This window comes from Haliaeetus leucocephalus, unplaced genomic scaffold (assembly GCF_000737465.1).
Source record: "Haliaeetus leucocephalus isolate CR32 unplaced genomic scaffold, Haliaeetus_leucocephalus-4.0 Scaffold251, whole genome shotgun sequence".
Lineage (NCBI taxonomy): Eukaryota > Metazoa > Chordata > Aves > Accipitriformes > Accipitridae > Haliaeetus > Haliaeetus leucocephalus.
In genome coordinates this window covers 7337180-7354188 of record NW_010972687.1, presented here as the reverse complement: position 1 = coordinate 7354188, position 17009 = coordinate 7337180, and the positions used below count along the sequence as shown (strand labels likewise).

The following is a 17009-nucleotide window of genomic DNA, read 5'->3' as shown; positions in this document are numbered from 1 at the left end:
TGCCTCTTCCCTGTTTATCCCTTGCCCTCTGCAACAGAAGATGAGCTATTGCTGCAATGTGACTGCTACACCTCCTTTTTTTTTTCTACTTAGAAAGGTTCTCATTTCAGATTGAAGCTTGCCCTTTTATATACATTATACTGCTGTTCCTAGCCACTTCCAGCACACTCATCCTGTTGGTGCCTTAGTGCCACGTCTCAGAGTTGACACTGCCTAAGGAGATCAGGAATCAGCTCTGAAACTAGCAGACATTCATTGACTAACGAGAGCAAAAATTATTAATTAAAAGAAATGTGTGATTATGTTAAGTGATAAAGGTGTGAAACCTGGGCTTTAGGTCACTTTAAATATTAGGCATCCTGATACCTTTATAACCCTCCTGTCTCATTATATGGACATTTCTTTTGGCAACCATCTTGTCCTAAGCAACTTCTGCCCCATCTGCTCATCTTCACCCCCACTCCACACCCCCAGCCATGCTGGTACAAGACTTCATTAAGAACACTCTGTGAATTACATTAGGACATAGATAGGAGTTAAAAACACTCCTGCCAAAAAAATCCAATGGTTACTTTAAACTTACAACTGTGTTCTATTATTTGTAAAGAAGAGGCAGGCTGAATAAAGGCAGACAGAAAATTATACAGGACGGGTATTGACCCTTAGGTATTGTTATCCCAGGGGCGAGGATGTGATTTCAGTACTGCTTCAGGTATCAGAGCACTCTTTCTGCAGGTCTTTATCTGACAGTCTTTAAAGCTGTAACAGTGACAACTGCCCAGGATCAGCAAGTACAGCATGTACTTGTTTATTCTGTTCCTCGTCATGTGCTTCCCAAATCTCTGCTATCGACAGCAAAAAACAAGCAACACTTAAATCCTGGAGAATGAAGAGGAAGCAGGGAAAACTGTGAGGGTTTAGGTAATAGCCAACTTTATACTGGAGAATGCAATTTTGCACTCTGTCTATGAAAGCTAGTAAATCAGTTTTCCTGCAAACAAAATAGGCACACAGTGCATGTGTGCATATAAATATATATATGTTTATACATATATTTTATACATATATAGTCATGTGCTCTCTCTCTCTCCCTCATAATATCCATATAAGAAAACAAATAGCTATTGTTGTCACCAATTTATTGAGAAACTACTGCATTTTTTAAATTGGTAACCTAAACCCAAGCATAATTCAAGGCTAGTCTAGTAAGCTAACAATACCACTACTGCAGCAGAAGAAAGATCACTTGTAACCTGGTCCTGTTTCCAAGGGGCCATGAGATATGATTAAGGACAGAGCAGGAACAGGGACTAGGTACTCCCCAGTGCCTCTAAAAACAACCATTTTTTAGGAAAATACTTAAGTTTCGTATTGCAGTGGGTATACATGCTCTAGTGACTAAGATCTGTGTTACTGTGCTGCCAGTTAAGCTATGTATCTGCGTATTGCAACGTGTCAGTCATTCAGTGCCCTAGTGCCAGCATAACAGCACCTGAGTTGCTTTCATTTAAGTATAATTTCACAGCAAAACATGCATATAATCCCAGCTGTTAGACTTTCCATGATTTTTTTTTTTTCCTGAGTTTGCACCAGAAGCACCTGTTAGTGGATGAGATAGCAGTGGGTCACTGATCTGACAAGTAACTGCAGCTTGGGTGGCTGTTGATTCTTAAACGATAACACTCACTGTTTGTGGACCGCTGGGTGGCTGGTATCTACAAAGAGATCAGTATCTTCCCTGTATAAACAACCCATGCAAACCCCAAATGCAGATTAAGAAAGCAGTGACTTTCTTTAGTGTGAAATGTGGATTTCCGTCACCGGAGTCCCACTTTGACCTACTGCACCTACACTCTTTTCCTAAGTACTATGTTCTCTGCCACATCTAGCACAACCCTGCAAATGGACTGCTCTACAGAGTTATAGAATCATAGAAAGGTTTGGGTTGGAAGGGACCTTAAAGATCATCTAGTTCCAACCCCCCTGCCATGGGCAGGGACACCTTCCACTAGACCAGGGTGCTCAAAGCCCCATCCAACCTGGCCTTGAACACTTCCAGGGATGGGGCATCCACAACCTCTCTGGGCAACCTGTTCCAGTGCCTCACCACCCTCATAGTGAAGAATTTCCTCCTTACATCTAATACAAATCTACCCTCTTTCAGTTTAAAGCCATTAACCATTGTCCTATCACTGTATGCCCCATGTAAAAAGTCCCTCTCCTGCTTTCTTGCAGGCCCCCTTTAGGTACTAGAAGTCCTCTATAAGGTGTCCCTGGAGCCTTCTCTTCTCCAGGCTGAACAATCCCAACTCTCTCAGCCTGTCCTCACAGGGAAGGTGCTCCAGCCCTCTGATCGTCTTCGTGGCCCTCCTCTGGACCCGCTCCAACAGGTCCAAGTCCTTCTTTCACAGGGGGTCCCTGAGCTGAACACAGTACTCCAGGTGGGGTCTCACGAGAGCAGAGTAGAGGGGGAGAATCACCTCCCTTGACCTGCTGGCCATCCTTCGTTTGGTGCAGCCCAGGATGCAATTGGCTTTCTGGGCTGCGAGTGTACACTCATTGCTGGGTCATGCTGGGCTTCTTGTCAACCAACACCCCCAAGTCCTTCTCCACAGGGCTGCTCTCAATCCACTTATCACTCAGCCTGTATTTATATACTTGGGATTGCCCCAACCCACGTGTAGGACCTTGCTCTTGGCCTTGTTGAACTTCATGACGTTCGCGTGGGCCCACCTCTCAAGCCTGTCAAGGTCCCTCTGGATGGCATCCCTTCCCTCCAGCACGTCAACCGCACCACACACCTTGGTGTGGTTGGCAAACTTGCTGAGGACGCACACAACCCCACTGTCCATGTCGCTGACAAAGATGTTAAACAGAGCCGGTCCCAATACCGACCCCTGAGGAACGCCACTCATCACTGGTCTCCACTTGGACATGGAGCCATTGACCACAACTCTCTGAGTGTGACCATCCAGCCAATTCCTTATCCACTGAGTGGTCCATCTGTCAAACCCATGTCTTGCCAATTTAGAGACAAGGATGTCGTGCGGGACAGTGGCAACTGCTTTGTCCAAGTCCAGGTAGATGACATCAGTTGCTCTACCCTTATCCACCAGCGCTGTAACCCCATTGTAGAAGGCCTTCTTAAACCCTCAGGTCAAAGTTTAAAGTTTCCCTTCCCAGTGCGACACCAGTTCAGACCATTTCTCCAGAGCTGTCTAACACAAACTGCAGGGTGTCTGTGGCGGAGGGTCACCACCTATGAAGCCCTTGTGATACTGGGCAACAACTTCCCTTCATGGTCAGCTGCCAGGGTGTCTGAGCGCATTCAGACAGCTGAGAAAACAACACATAGCATTTTTACATTTTTTTAAGAATACAGAGACTTTATTTAGTGGTTGGAGCAGTGAGAAAGGGGATGCACCATGAGCTGCCATCAACGCCGCTGGGAGGAGCAGGGAAGCTGGCATGGACCAGCAGTCATGACTCGGCCTCTGCTTACAGAAGAAGGCGACGCCTGATATTATTCCTCAGATACTCATCAGCTTGATACAAAATTGAAAATACATGGAAGCATCAAGTACATGAAGGAACAGACATGGGTTTAAGTATTAGTTCACACGTGTGCCTTTGTATGAGTATTTAATTGTTTCTTGACATAAAATTTTATATAAACCAGGGCCAGCTTGATTTCCTATTACTTTTGGAGGAGGACGTGGAAAGGAAAGTATTCCAGTTGTATTGTACCAGGTATATACCAGCAAACGTGACTGTTCTTAAAGCACTGGTTTCAGACTTGTTGCCAAACCTAACTCTTATTTCCAAATCAGGGTACCTTTGCGCCTATTTCAGAAGCAAAATAAACGCAAACTACCTAAACCTGGTGGTATCCAGTAACACAAGAAAACACAGAAACCCCACCAGTCTCTAATAAATGAGCAGTTGTTCGCTAATTACTTTGACTGGAAATTAAGTTAGTCTGAGCTGCCGCCAGCCGCAGAGAGCTGGCCTTGTGACTGCAATCACAAGATGGGGGATCAGAGAACAGGTTGGGGCTGGCAGGCTTCCCGCCAGCCTCCCGGCGCCCAGCCTGCCTGTGCTGCTGCCCTGCCAGCCCAGCGCCGCAGGGACCTGATCCTGGACCCCCTGCAGCGGGAGCTCACCTTTCCCTGAGAAAGCGAGGCAGCTGAAACGCAGATGCTGTTTGAAACACTGGCTGAAATGCATCTTTGAGCATTTGTATCAAAAGTCGGTACTTTATTCCGTTTTCCACAAAACGTACACGCAGGGAGTTTTGTTGGTTTTTTAATAAAGCCAACTGATATTTCTGGAAAAAATCAGGCAAGACCTTTCTTCATTTATAAAATGGAAGCAGTATGCTTCAGGCTAATTACAGACAGAGAACAAGAAGGAGCTCTTAGTTTACATAAATTATACTACCCACTTAGGCTCATTGTGAGAAAAGGGTGGTTGGTACCTATGGGAGAGGAGAGAGGGATTAACAAGAGGAATGATGATAAAATCATTAACTCCTGCAAGACTGCAAAGATAAAAGTATCTATTTTCCAGAGACATCCAAGGCCCACATGTGAGTAAAGCGGGGAACAAAACGAACACAGAGGTAGCAGATCTGCACACAGTTACCCAGAGGTACGGAACCCCAGAAGCTTTGAGGAGACAGTCCCTGCCATTCAGGCTTCATATCATCATGGACAATGCTCACAAACCCCATGCATTGCTACTGAAAACACTTTCAGGTTTTGTTCCTAGCTTTCTGCAAATACAGATGTGGTTTCAGAAAACAGAAAAATAAAAACCACAAACCAAGCATGTGATCTGATTCCACTGAATCGATTTTAATACTTTATGGAGATAGGTGACAGATAGGTTTTCCCACTGAGATCTGCCCTGGGGGGGGTTGCTCTCACTCGAGGCAATGACTTGCATCATAGTTTTGCAGGATCCTGTTCATCAGGAGCTGAGCAGGCTTCTGGTACTAGCTTTTGCAGTTCTGGCCACGACGATCGATGAAGGGAGTTTGGTGACCCAGCTTGCAGAGGGTGTTGGCCAGGACAGCTGTGTACTCTCATGTCGATAAATGGAGCTTGGCCTAAGCATTTTTGTCAGCTGCTGAGCAGATCACCCAGTGAATATTTTATCACTTTTGAAGAGGTGCCTCCATGGAGGAGATAATACACCGGCTTCATTACCCGGTCATCTGTGCTCGGGCTGAATGTGCGAGGCCAGCCTAATCCCAGCCCGGGGCATGACCGTTTGCGATGTCTCATCATTTCACCATTACGCTCAAATGCACTGTCAGCACATGCCGGGGAAAGAAAGAAGTCAACTTCTCCCCACGCCCAGCTGCTGCAGCACCGGCCTCGTGATCGTGTGCTGCAAAAAGTCCAAACTCTGAGACACCAGCGTGCCCAGCGCTTACTTACCAGGTGACGCACTATCTGTGTTTTGCCCTTTTGATTGCCTGGTTTCCTGTTTTGCTCGCGCATGGACAATTTTCTCCCTCTTTTTAACAACTCAGCATGATTTATTATTCCAGCACAGGAAGAGAAAAAGGAGACTGCTTGAATGAAAAGAAAGCAGGGAGCATAAATGGAAGGGAAAGGGCCATGCAGGCAAATATAGATCTGAAATTTAAGCTCAGAAAAAGAACGGAGATGTTTACCTTTTAGCCCTGTTGAAGCTACACTGGGAGAAAACAAGGCCGGAGGAGGAGGCCAGCCTTCTCTCAGATGTACGTGCACAGCTGCTCATCAGCTGCACAGCCCCTGGCCGGCAGCCTCACTGCTTTCAGCCTTTTTCCTCTCCCGCTCCCCAGCTGTGTGGCAGTTTAGATTAGAAACTTGGTGGGGAGGGAGGTTCTCTTGCTTTTCAGTTTACAGAACACCTAACAAATTGGGACTATAAAGCTTGTTGAAATGTCTGGAAATACTGCAACTGAGATAACCCTTCATAACAATTCCTAACGGACTTCCTGTGACCACCAGTTTGCTTCTGAAATGCTCTATTATATTGTGAGACAAACGTGATCAAACCTCTTAACAGCACTGAATCAGAAAACACAGGTCCCCTCCAATTTTTCCTGTGACTAGCAAGCAACTAACAGCAAAACAGCAGCAGTATTTATTCTTAACCTTTGCACAAGGCACTAATTTCTATAGAAACACAGAGGTTTCTTTCAACTGCAGGAGAGTATTATCATAAATCTCCAAAAGCCAATGCAATTTCACATCACAGCTGATGTTTTCAGTATATATCTCCTGTTCCAAAAAACCCCTGCTGTCAGCCAGTGCTTCATGCTTGAATGAGGAAAGCAAACTTCAATACTAGTAAACATGGCTGAGCAGAAGGAATGTTAAGAGGGCTATTGAGAAGAACTTGCATTCACAATTCTTGCATTGCTGTGCCACTACGGTAAAAGACTGTGGTAATGCGCTTGGCTATACACATATCTAGCAAAACTGGGCACCTGCAGACACAGCAATGAACTGTTTTGAGAGTTCTGTGGGCAGCCCTATCTAGGTTTTTCCTGTGACTTGTTACCAGCCTCATAAACTGATATATTACAGAGATATATTTAGAGATATACTTCCTTTATAAGTGGGAAAAACCACCTGTGACTCGGCAGCTCTGAAGCCACCTTTATTTCATTTGACTTTGGATTTTAAGCAAAATCAAATGTGTTCCAAGACACGTGCTACAGCCTCAAGGAGTCCTCAACATCCCATTTCAGCATCAACTTCCCAGACACCCTAAGCCAGTTTGAGTGTCTAACAGGCCAGCATTTATTTTGAACAGTTTTATGTCACTCACTGCTGTGCAGGAAGCTTTCACTAGTAATTAAAAAAAAAAAATCAACTTAATCATTAAAACCAGAGCTTAGAATATTTCCACAGTGGTTCCTGAGATTGCAATTTTCCCTAGCAGATGCACAAAGTAGTAGCTGTAATAGCTGCAGAGGGCCCCCAGTGGCACCCCAGGAGAGCACACCTAAACCACCCTTGCCCTGGAGGAACACTCATTAACATAGACAAAGAACTTTGAAACACAAAGTTAATTCCAGATGTATGTCCGAAGTGGATCAGATGTCACTAAGCATATGGACAACCCCTACTAGGCTGGAAAATCATCTCTTCCTTGCTCAGATCTCAGACCAACCACAACCTTTCCCTGGAGGCCCTCACAAATCCAGCCTTACCGAGAACCGTCCTCTGAAGGTGGCTGGGGAGGGGAATAGCTCACTCTCTGACTTTGCTCCATCTTTGACCACCTTCTTCCCAAACCAGAAGGACTGCAGAAGGTAAGGTAGCAGGTATCAGAGCTGCAGCACCACACCTGACAACACACGTTCGTATTTCTAAAACATGTGTTTCCCAGCATCACTTTATTGGGAAAGGCTATTCTGTTTCACTCAGAAGTAGGTTTTGGATCTCCTGGAGGTGGTGAGAACTGTTAAGTGAACAAAACAAGGAAGAAGCATTTTAAAAAGAACCAGTGTGTATTCTATAAATGCCTGTCTTCATGGTTTCTTTGCCCCTTTACTCACAAAGGTTGGCGGTAGCTCTTCAACAGACACTAGTCTGATGGAAACAAAAACTGCTGCAGCAACCAAATTTTAAGACCACCGGAAAATAAATCTCCATGCAACTTCCCATGAAAAAAAGCAGTCAAGTTCTCTGTGAACACACGTGAAGGTGGCTTCTTCTGAGGCCCCCAATATATCTGAACTAATCAATCTACGGATCAGGTCTCCACCATGTGGCCAACCCTTCTCCTCCCCAAAGCGAAGTTTCAGGTTGGGCTCCTTGTCTGTTTTCAGATGAGCCTTACTGAATGTCATCTAGGTTTGGTTTTGTGAACTTAGTCTTTGCAAATGAAATTTTGTGTCTGATTATATCCTTTCTTACAAATGCTTTAGGTGCCCCTGAACTTACTTGAATTTTCATGAATGATTTGATAAACCCCCGAGAGAAAACATCCCCATTAGTGATTTCATCTTAAACATTCCTTCTTCAAAACAGCATTATTAGTTAAGTCTTAGCATTTCCTGCTACAGCTTCCCAGCAAAAAAAGTGAAGGGTATGGGGACAGACTGCAATTAAAAACAGGCTCTCAATCTGTCGTATACCTTAATAAAGCGCAAATGGAGCTAGAAAGCAGAGTTATCAGCTTACATTACCACAGCCATCAGGGTATGCTCAATTCCTTGGTTAATAGCCAGAAACTGCAGATAATCTCTAATATGTAAAAACTGATTAACTGGTATTAAGCTTAAGAGATACATGGCAGGATCATTTATTTCATCAAGGAGACTAGTTAAAGAGCAAACACTACATCAGTGATGTTCAGAAGCTAGAGTTTTTGTCGTCTTGTTTTTTTAAGTGGATATTCCCATTTTCCTATACCTCCGGTTGTCTCAGAATGTTGTTTGCTGAGTGCCCGTATGCAGATCACCAGTTAATCACTCACTATGTACGTTTACTGATACAACTCATCACGTTTGGCTTCCCAGTAACATTTCAACAGGGTGAGACCACAAATATTTTGTCAGTGTAGTCCTACAAAATATTTTAAAAATTACTTTCCTGAATGGATTGTGTAGGGGCATAATAAGCTGATTTATTCCACTGTTAATATTTGGAAATAGATTTAACATTAGCAAAGATGAAAAACAACGCACATTAGAAAAACCCAAATTTCCATTCTACTTAGCAGTCACAGATAGGATGAGAAAATTACTGTTTTTAAAGGGAAAATAGTTTCCTACATGACAGTTACATTCATTTCTCACTGGAGTTTAAAGAATAAGCACTTCATGTGTAAGTGGAATCATTTCTTTTCATGGTTTTCCTTGCCTCAAGAGTACTTGTCTTTAGAAACTCATGACCAGCTACTGATAAATACATTCACCAGGCAGGTCGGAGGAACTGTTACTCTTATGAGACCTTTAGGACAAGCACAAGGACAAGTCTATCCAAGAACCACCAGCACAGAGAAACCAAATGCAAAATCTTTTTTGTTACCAGATTTCAATAAAAGTTAATTTTCACAGTGAAGATGAAAGCAAGCAATGACTGCAGAGCTTTATTGCTGTATAGAACTGCCATCTACCATGCATGTAACACAGTGACCAAATCCCATATTTAGATACGCATCAAGACCCCATTAACAACAACAGTAGCTCTAATTTAGACAGGCCCTAAACAGGGCAGCCTAGATAGGATGTTTTACTGATAACACATGTGCACTAGTACCTTTAAAAATAATACATCTTGTAATAAATGCAACTTCATCTGTCAGCAGGCATATAAAACCAAAGAAAGCCTGGAAAAAAAATATTGGAACACAGTCATCACGAGCTTTAACTACCCACAGATTTTCTGGGAGCAACTCAGGAGCTTTCTGTGTGCATGCATAATGTGCATTTGCTGTATCTTCAGAAAGGAACAACTTTGAAGAGAGATGACGCTTTCCCCAATAGGACATATACCATTATGGAATAACTTGCTACTTTATAATAGTACTTCTAAAGTAAACGAAACAGGTCTATAGAAGATAGGGCCACAGCAGTGGAATCACAAATCCAGATTTAATGTAATTCTTGAAATGTAACAGGTTTTATATTTCTACCAGTGCGCCTAACTGCAACTTACACAAAATTTTAATGTTTATAGTGTCATGTAAGGCAATTCTGGGTAAAGCTGTTACTTAAGAAGAGTGTAAATATTGAGTTATCTGCATGACCTGACTTACCCTGTCCCCTTCCTGATTATTCCACTCAGAAGAGCGGATGTTCAGCCAGAAGTCAGAAAGTTTTAATGCAGACAAATAGCTGTATTATCACATATTTCTAAAAAAGTCAGAGGCTTATGCCTCTTTTGTGAGCCACATTCTCATTCATGTGCATATGCTTTGGAAAGTTACTTCCTTTTCACTTCCCCATCTGTTCTTAAAAAAAAAATATCATTTTCTTAGCAACTTTTATTAACCTTAGCCTTTGTAAGCAAACACCTTTCCCTGCTGCCCATTTTTTTGCAGCAGTTCAAATCGTAGCAGGCTTTGTACTGGTCTCACCCTCCACTGGATGTTCTCACTGTCTTGTTTTAATCAAGCACCTTAAGTGCTATTAAGCTCACAGTAATGTCAGCTTCCAGGATTAAAGAGCATTCAGAGAGACAGGTCTCTGTCCACCCCTAATTCTGGGGCAGCAAGAATGAAAAGCAGCTACTGTCTAAGGAGTTTATGCAGTCAATTCCCCAGCAGCATTTTGATCTTGCTTTGGAGGACCACTAGTTGAGCTCCATATTCATTTCCTCCATAGCTTCCACCAAGCAGTGTGGATGCTCTCCATAACAGGCTTAGCAAGTCAACTTAATAGCTAAATTCTAACCAGTATTTCTGCTGTGGCTTGTTAAATAGCCACTGGGCTGAGGGAGGCTCTTCCTTTAAAAAAAAAAAAAAAAAACCAACAAAAAAACCCAGCTTGTAGGGAGATTCAGGTTGAAAGAATTAATCTGCAACCAGCACATGTACAGACTCACAAATGAACAGTAGTTAACATTTTGATTATTCTAGATACCTCAGCCCATTTTTCCTTCCAAAGTGTTTATGAAATGCAAGCTTAAAACTTGTTTTACCTGCAATAATGAAACTCTGTTTCCATAACTTTTAGTCCAAGTGTTCCCTTGTGTGCATAACCATCAGATTCATTAAAGATACTATGCATAAAAACCTGTGGGTCTGTAGATGCTGAATTGGTGCTGGTTAAGCTGCAGAACTAGCCTCCTTCCCCTCCAGCCCAAACACAAGAGGGGATCAGTCAGCATCCAAAAAACCAGGCAATCTTTCCCCCCCCCCCCCCCTCTTTTTGGTATTACCAATCCATCCTAGTCTGCAGAAACTACTGGTACCCAAACCACATCTAAACAACAGTATGTAACAGCTACTAATCATGTTTCAGCAGCACAGACACCTGCAGAGGAGAAAAGTCCTCTCAGAGGAGGTGGTATAGGGCACAGTATAAGTCACCACAGTCCAGTCAGCCATCAAGTATACAGGGATGAACACAGTGGCCCAACTTCACTTTCCAGAGGAACAGCATTCCTTCCCCCCACCCCCTTCTTACCCCAGCCAAAGCTCATGTAGGGAGAAGACAGTATTAAGTGTCCTACATATCTCAAGAAACAAGCTGTCTCTTTTAACAGCCCAGGTGCTTGGGGTGTTCCTATACCCTATAGTGCTCAAAAGGGGACAACTGCTCTAACTACAGAACTGTGGTACTTTGAGATGCCATTAAGAAAACACTGATGGTATTAAAGCTAAGTGAAGATCAGATGCTGCATGCAGGACATGACAAGATTGAAGACCTTTGTTTTGAAATACAAAGAACCAGAGACAGTCCCGCAACCCAGAGGCAATACTAAGCCAAAATTCATTTACAGACACATTCCGGGGGGGCAAGTAGTTTCAAAGAAGAAGGGTCAGATCTTCAGTCACTTCTTTTTTAGTTAAGATATTTTTCCACTCCCCTTTTTAAATAAGTTGTTACAAATACTACACTCCATTTTATAACAGCTGTTAGCCATTCCCAGCTAGGACTGCATTTTAGTAACTGATGAAGAGGCATGCATACAGGCTTCAGTTTATAAATGCCTGTTTGATAAAAGTCCCAAGTGGAAAAAATGCAGACCAAAAAGCCAAGTCATCTGTACACACTGGAATTCAAGTGTTTATTTAAAAAGTAAACCTTTGGGCACATTGCAATTTAAAAAAAGGAAAAAATACAAAGAAGAATCTATTAGATTAAGAGTTAAAAGCCAGCAATATTACAAGCTGTTTACATACCAACATTTACATTAATTTAAAACAAGTGGCATGTTGCCAACATGTAAAACATACTTCAAAAGCTTTAAAAAAAATCAAGTTGACTTTTGAAGGATACAAGTCTACCACATGTGTGAGCATGGGTTTGGTCATCCAGTTTAAAACCCCTCATTCACTGAAATGTTCAGTCTTCAAATTATACAAGTGGATAGCTAGCAGCTGTTGCTATTCCACAGTGGTTCTTCCTGTCCTTGGCCATGTAGATATATCCTTTGTCACCCCACTTCTCACCCCAGCTGAAAACAGAAGTAAAGGGTTTGTTTTCATGTTCAGAAAAGACTTATTTACCTCCCCTTCCCAGGTAAACTGCTGCCTTCCACATTTGTGGAGAAAAACCAAGATAGCTGCAGCCAAACTAAAGTGCTTTCCAGCAATTAAGTGCATGTTACAGGAGAGGTACCCCAAGCTCATAGAAATAAAGGGTGCAGTCATCCTCTCACTAGGTGGAGACCTTGATGTGCAATCCTCAATTACAAATGCCTGAAGCTCAGACACTGCTCCCAGCCAACTTTAGAGGAAGACCAAGACTGCAAGCAGCATGAGGGTGGTGCCCCAGTAATGCCGAGAACATGAGACAAGCTCATGTGACATGCCCTTTGGCATTTATTGTTTTCCCTCCAACCTAGGAGGTAACTCCATCTTTAAAGTTCGTGTTACCCCATTTGACACAAGTGAGCAGTGCTCTGGTTCCAAAAAAATCCATTACACCCCCACAACCTGGTTTCCTCCTGCTTCCCTCTTCTCTACCACTTTAACATCTAGTATCTTCATGGGCTGTTCCAGTGCTGAGCTTCCTTGAATTAGCTGAAAAAGCAGGAGGATGAGTTTGCTGCTTTGGGCCTACTTTATTAGGCTGCCAGCAGCATGAGTCAGGTTTAACTTTTGTCATACAATACAATCTGAGAACAGTCTCCAGATTTTCCACACGCAGATTTTCATCACTGCTGTCTTCCCATCTCCTACTGCAAGTGACAAACTACCTTCCCTTCTCCCCTACCCCCAAAGGGTACAAGGCACAGAGAGAGATCTTACCTGTTCTTAACAATCCAATATTTCTTCCCATCTACATCTTCCCCCTCAAAGCCATAACCTACAACCAGAACACCATGGTCCAGGTCTTCACTGCTACACTCTGGTTCATAGTAGATACCTGCAGAGGCATAAGTTCACACATGAACAAGTTCATCTGCAGGAAACCCTTCTCCCTCACCAGAAGCTTTGTGTATTTCAAATTAAATGTTGCACAGCCTCTTGAGAGTCAGAGAAAGGAGTCTTAAGTGTATCATGGCAGAAACTGGAGGACAAGTACACACATATGCAAGAGAAATACAAAGCATGGAGAACCTGGACTAGAATTAAAAGGACTCCTGATTGAGCCCTATGTCACAAGACCATAGTTGGAGTTTTTTCACCTATTAAACTGAATGGTAATGAATACCGAGTATCCAAAAAAAAAAAAAAGAGTTCTCTGCATGCAAGTTGCTAACAAATCCCCACCTGACTGATAGAACTGGAATGAAGAGTGGCCTGCATCAATAGCAACAGACACTGGACCCACAGCTGCTACTGCTTTCATGAGAGCTCTTTCATGTCCTTGAGGGATGTCAACAAAGCCAGTGTCATTAGCAGCATTGTACTCTGCCTTGTAGCGACAGTCTTCATCATCCTAAATAAAGAAAGCCCTAGTTATTACATAGTTCTCCACTTAACACACAGGTGAGCACAGGAACTACCAGACATTCTGTGACTTTGCTGCCTTGAAAACAAGGGACTGAAGAGGATCCAATTGCCTCAGCAGTGCATTGAAAGGAGAAGAGCAGAGGGAGAACACAGAAGCTGCTTTTGAGTTTCTCAAAGGTACAGAAAAACCAAAGGACAGTGGAGCCCAAAAGCAAAGTTTTACTGGGATGCAAAGCACCATCACATCCTGGAACCCTGCCTTCTTTGGTGGGGAGGACAAATCTCTTTTCAGGGAGGAAAGAAGCCCAGAGTGCATTAATGGGCACTGGAAGACCACCAAGTATTCATTAATTACAAAGCAATCCAGAAACCGCTCATTGAGCAAGCACTTAAAATTCACAAATTTTAGTCTGTCATAGTTTGAAAAACTGTACAGAATGATTTGAAAGTTAGTCATTTGTATTACATGACCTTACATACAGCTTTCATGTATTTTGTGCTTCTTCACTTTTTTTTTTTACAATAAAGCCTGAGCTGTTAGTGCCACAGGCATTTACATCAGGAGGCAGGCCTAGTTTGGAAGTCAGGCCATGTAAAATTGAAACAGATTGAAGTAAGCACATCCCACCCTTACCTGTGTGGTAAGGTTAGTGCTTAAGTTGCCTCCTCTCAACTAAAGAAACACAGAGTACACCTCAGTTGTTTACTGTACTCAGCAAGTTCAGCACTTCCTATAACCAACTGGGATCTCTGGAAGAGCCAAGATCAGGAAAAAATTGAGATTACAGGGATACAGGTGAACAGAAACTCAAATCCAAAGGCTTCCATGTTGCTCACAAAAAATGGCAGTGCTATTGCACATTCAGTCAACACAAAATAAGCTGCAAGGAAAGATGCTCTATAGTGAGCAGAACTCACAAGTGGTGAAAAGCCCAAACCATGGGCTCTCAAGTAATACCACAATTTACTACTGCTCTTTTGTCCTCTCCTGTCTGTTTAACTTTTGGTAGATCATTAGAGTTATTTTAAAAGTCTGCTCATTATCTGCATTTTTTGCGCATGTTGTCCAGAAGCAGAACTTAAATAAAGCACTGCCAACCACTATTGTTAAAAACCAAATCGTGTTAGCTGCAAGAACTAGCTGGTCTATGGGTAGCAACTTCATAATATCTCAGTTATGGGAAGCCAAATTGCACCCCCACGATTAAGCAGCACCGTTGACAAGGGCTGGGTCCTGGTTTGGTGTTTCGACCAAGATAAGGCATGATGTCCAACAGGAGGGCAGCAATGACAGGGAGGAATAAAAATAATATTTGCTCTAGTTTTTCCAACTGGTCTGGTAAGATTTTGACCTCAGAGACCAGTGCAGTATGTGATGCCTACTGGGGCTAGCAGTCATTCTAGTTTTCTTAGGAAAGATGCAACAGGAAGAACTGATGTACTGATTACTACTTAGACATCTTCCTTTCCAGGTATGAGCTTCCCCAACACAGTTTGTCGACACAAAAGACGTAACACCTGCAATACAAGTTCAGCTATTAGACTTACCTTTGCAGTATACGGGTATGATTCCTCTGAATCAATTCCCCCATTATCCTGCACATACTGGAAAGCCTGGTCCATGAGACCACCATTGCAGCCTTGATTCCCTTCAGGGCGAGAACAGTCCACCAGATTCTGTTCACTCAGTGAAACAAGTCTGCCCGTTTTTCTGAAGTGCTGCCCTTCAAGAGCTCCTGTTGTGCTGAATGCCCAGCAAGAGCCACACTGACCCTGAAGCAAGAAACGAAATTACAAGTTACAAATGCGGACAGATTAGGCAATTACAGTTCCCTTACCACTGATCTAAACATGAAAAATGCAAAGGCCGCAAGACCAACTTCAGTTTCAGAATTCTAGCACATACAGATGAAGATACTACAAACCTTTTGAGTTCTTGGACATTTAGTACAGAACTCCTGAAAGGTCCTAAAGGGGTACAGCAGTTTTATCAAAATGGCACTTAATTTAGTAAGCTTGGACTAGGCTTCGTTAAAGAAGTCCAAAGTGTTTTTCCTCTATGGAAGCTGAGGTAGCATTCAGGAAACTGGACCTGTAACTGGGTAAATATCCACCATCAGAGAATACCTGGTCTTTAACTGGAGTTACATATCCCTTCTCTCTCCAGTCTACTGATCGCGGCGCTTCCAGGAAGCTGGGCTCAAGAAACTGGGATCCCCTGTACTTCCTTTCTGACTTCTTGTGTGCATAGCCATTCATCAGCTGTCTGAACTCCTCGGTTGTCTGAAGAAAAATTCAAGACACGTAGTCACCATCTATTACGCACCACTGTTTAGAACTGTGTTTCACGCCTCAATACTAGACATACCATGTCACCAAACTGATTCATTCCCAACTTGTAGCTGTGTTTTCCTAGCGTGTGATCCAGATTATGGAGCTCAATCATTTTCAGATTCTTCTCCCACACCACTCTCCTCCAGCTTTCCTCTCTCTGAGGGGCCAGAAAACAACATGCTTCAAGGAGGCTGTTCACACAAAAGTTCACTGGCACGAAAATGCGCTTTGTTACGGCCTGCCTACTCGGGCAAGCGCAGACTACTCGAACGGGAAGCCCGAACGCCGTGCAGGAGAAGGTCTTCTCGCCGCCACCCCCGTAACAAAACCGAAGAGCACAGACCAGCTGTGTCGACGCACCGACGCGGCAAGGGGACCGGGGAAGAGGGGGGTCGTGATCCCTCCCCAGCGCGGAGCACGGCCCGCCGTAAGACAAAGCAGAGGTGACTCAGCGGGCAGGGCCCGGCGGAGCGCACCGGGGGCTCGCCGCGCTGAGGGCGCATCGCCGGGCGCTCACCTCATGGTAGTCCTTGCTGTGCCACGACTTCCACAGCTGCCAGTGGCCGTCCAGCTCGGGGTCCACTCTCGGAGCACCGAAGGCCAGTCCCAGGCAGAGGCTGAGGGCGGTCAGACGCAGGCTCATGCTGGCGGATCTGCCGGGAACGGAGGAGCGGCCGTCAGGCAGAGCAGCGCGCCGGCAGGCCGGCCGCCCTCTGCCTCACAGCCCTGAGCGCGGAGGGCGATGCCGGGCCCGAAACGAGCACGTTCGCCGACGCACCGCGTGTCCCCCGGCTGCTTCGCAAGCCGGTCACGGGAGGGGAAAAAGCTAAGCCGCGGACCCCGAACGAAGTCCTCCGGGCGGACGCGCAGGGAGGGAGGGAGGGAGGCCGGCCGGCCGCCCCCCCACCCCCGCCGAGCGTTTCCCGCAGGCCCCACGAACTGACCCGGCCTCTGCCCGCCCCCATCCGGGGAGCGGGGCCCTCGGCCGCGGCTGTAAACAAGCTGGGGCGGCGAGGCCAGGAGCCTCGCGGGGCAGCGGCCGGAACGGCGACCCCTTCCCGCCGGGAGCCGCCCCGCCGCGGGACGAGGACGGA

The 17009-nt window shown here is 44.5% G+C and overlaps 1 protein-coding gene across 1 annotated transcript; it reads right to left on the bottom strand.

Moving 5' to 3' along the window:
• Positions 1-11722: 11722 nt before the first annotated feature.
• Positions 11723-16564, bottom strand: CTSL (cathepsin L). Its single transcript, XM_010568668.1, has 7 exons — positions 16433-16564; positions 15950-16072; positions 15709-15864; positions 15130-15354; positions 13399-13567; positions 12934-13051; positions 11723-12137 (listed from the first exon to the last, which is right to left on the bottom strand). Exons 1-7 carry the CDS (start codon positions 16556-16558, stop codon positions 12038-12040), a joined length of 1017 nt encoding a protein of 338 aa, XP_010566970.1. The 5' UTR covers positions 16559-16564; the 3' UTR covers positions 11723-12037.
• Positions 16565-17009: the final 445 nt, after the last annotated feature.

Coding starts and splice junctions, on each gene's coding strand:
- CTSL (XM_010568668.1), bottom strand. CDS start 16,558: ATGAGCCTGCGTCTGACCGCCCTCAGCCTCTGCCTGGGACTGGCCTTC. Junction 15,865..15,949: donor TGAATCAGTTTGGTGACATG/GTATGTCTAGTA, acceptor ATTTTTCTTCAG/ACAACCGAGGAGTTCAGACA. Junction 15,355..15,708: donor TAACTCCAGTTAAAGACCAG/GTATTCTCTGAT, acceptor TTCTTGCTTCAG/GGTCAGTGTGGCTCTTGCTG.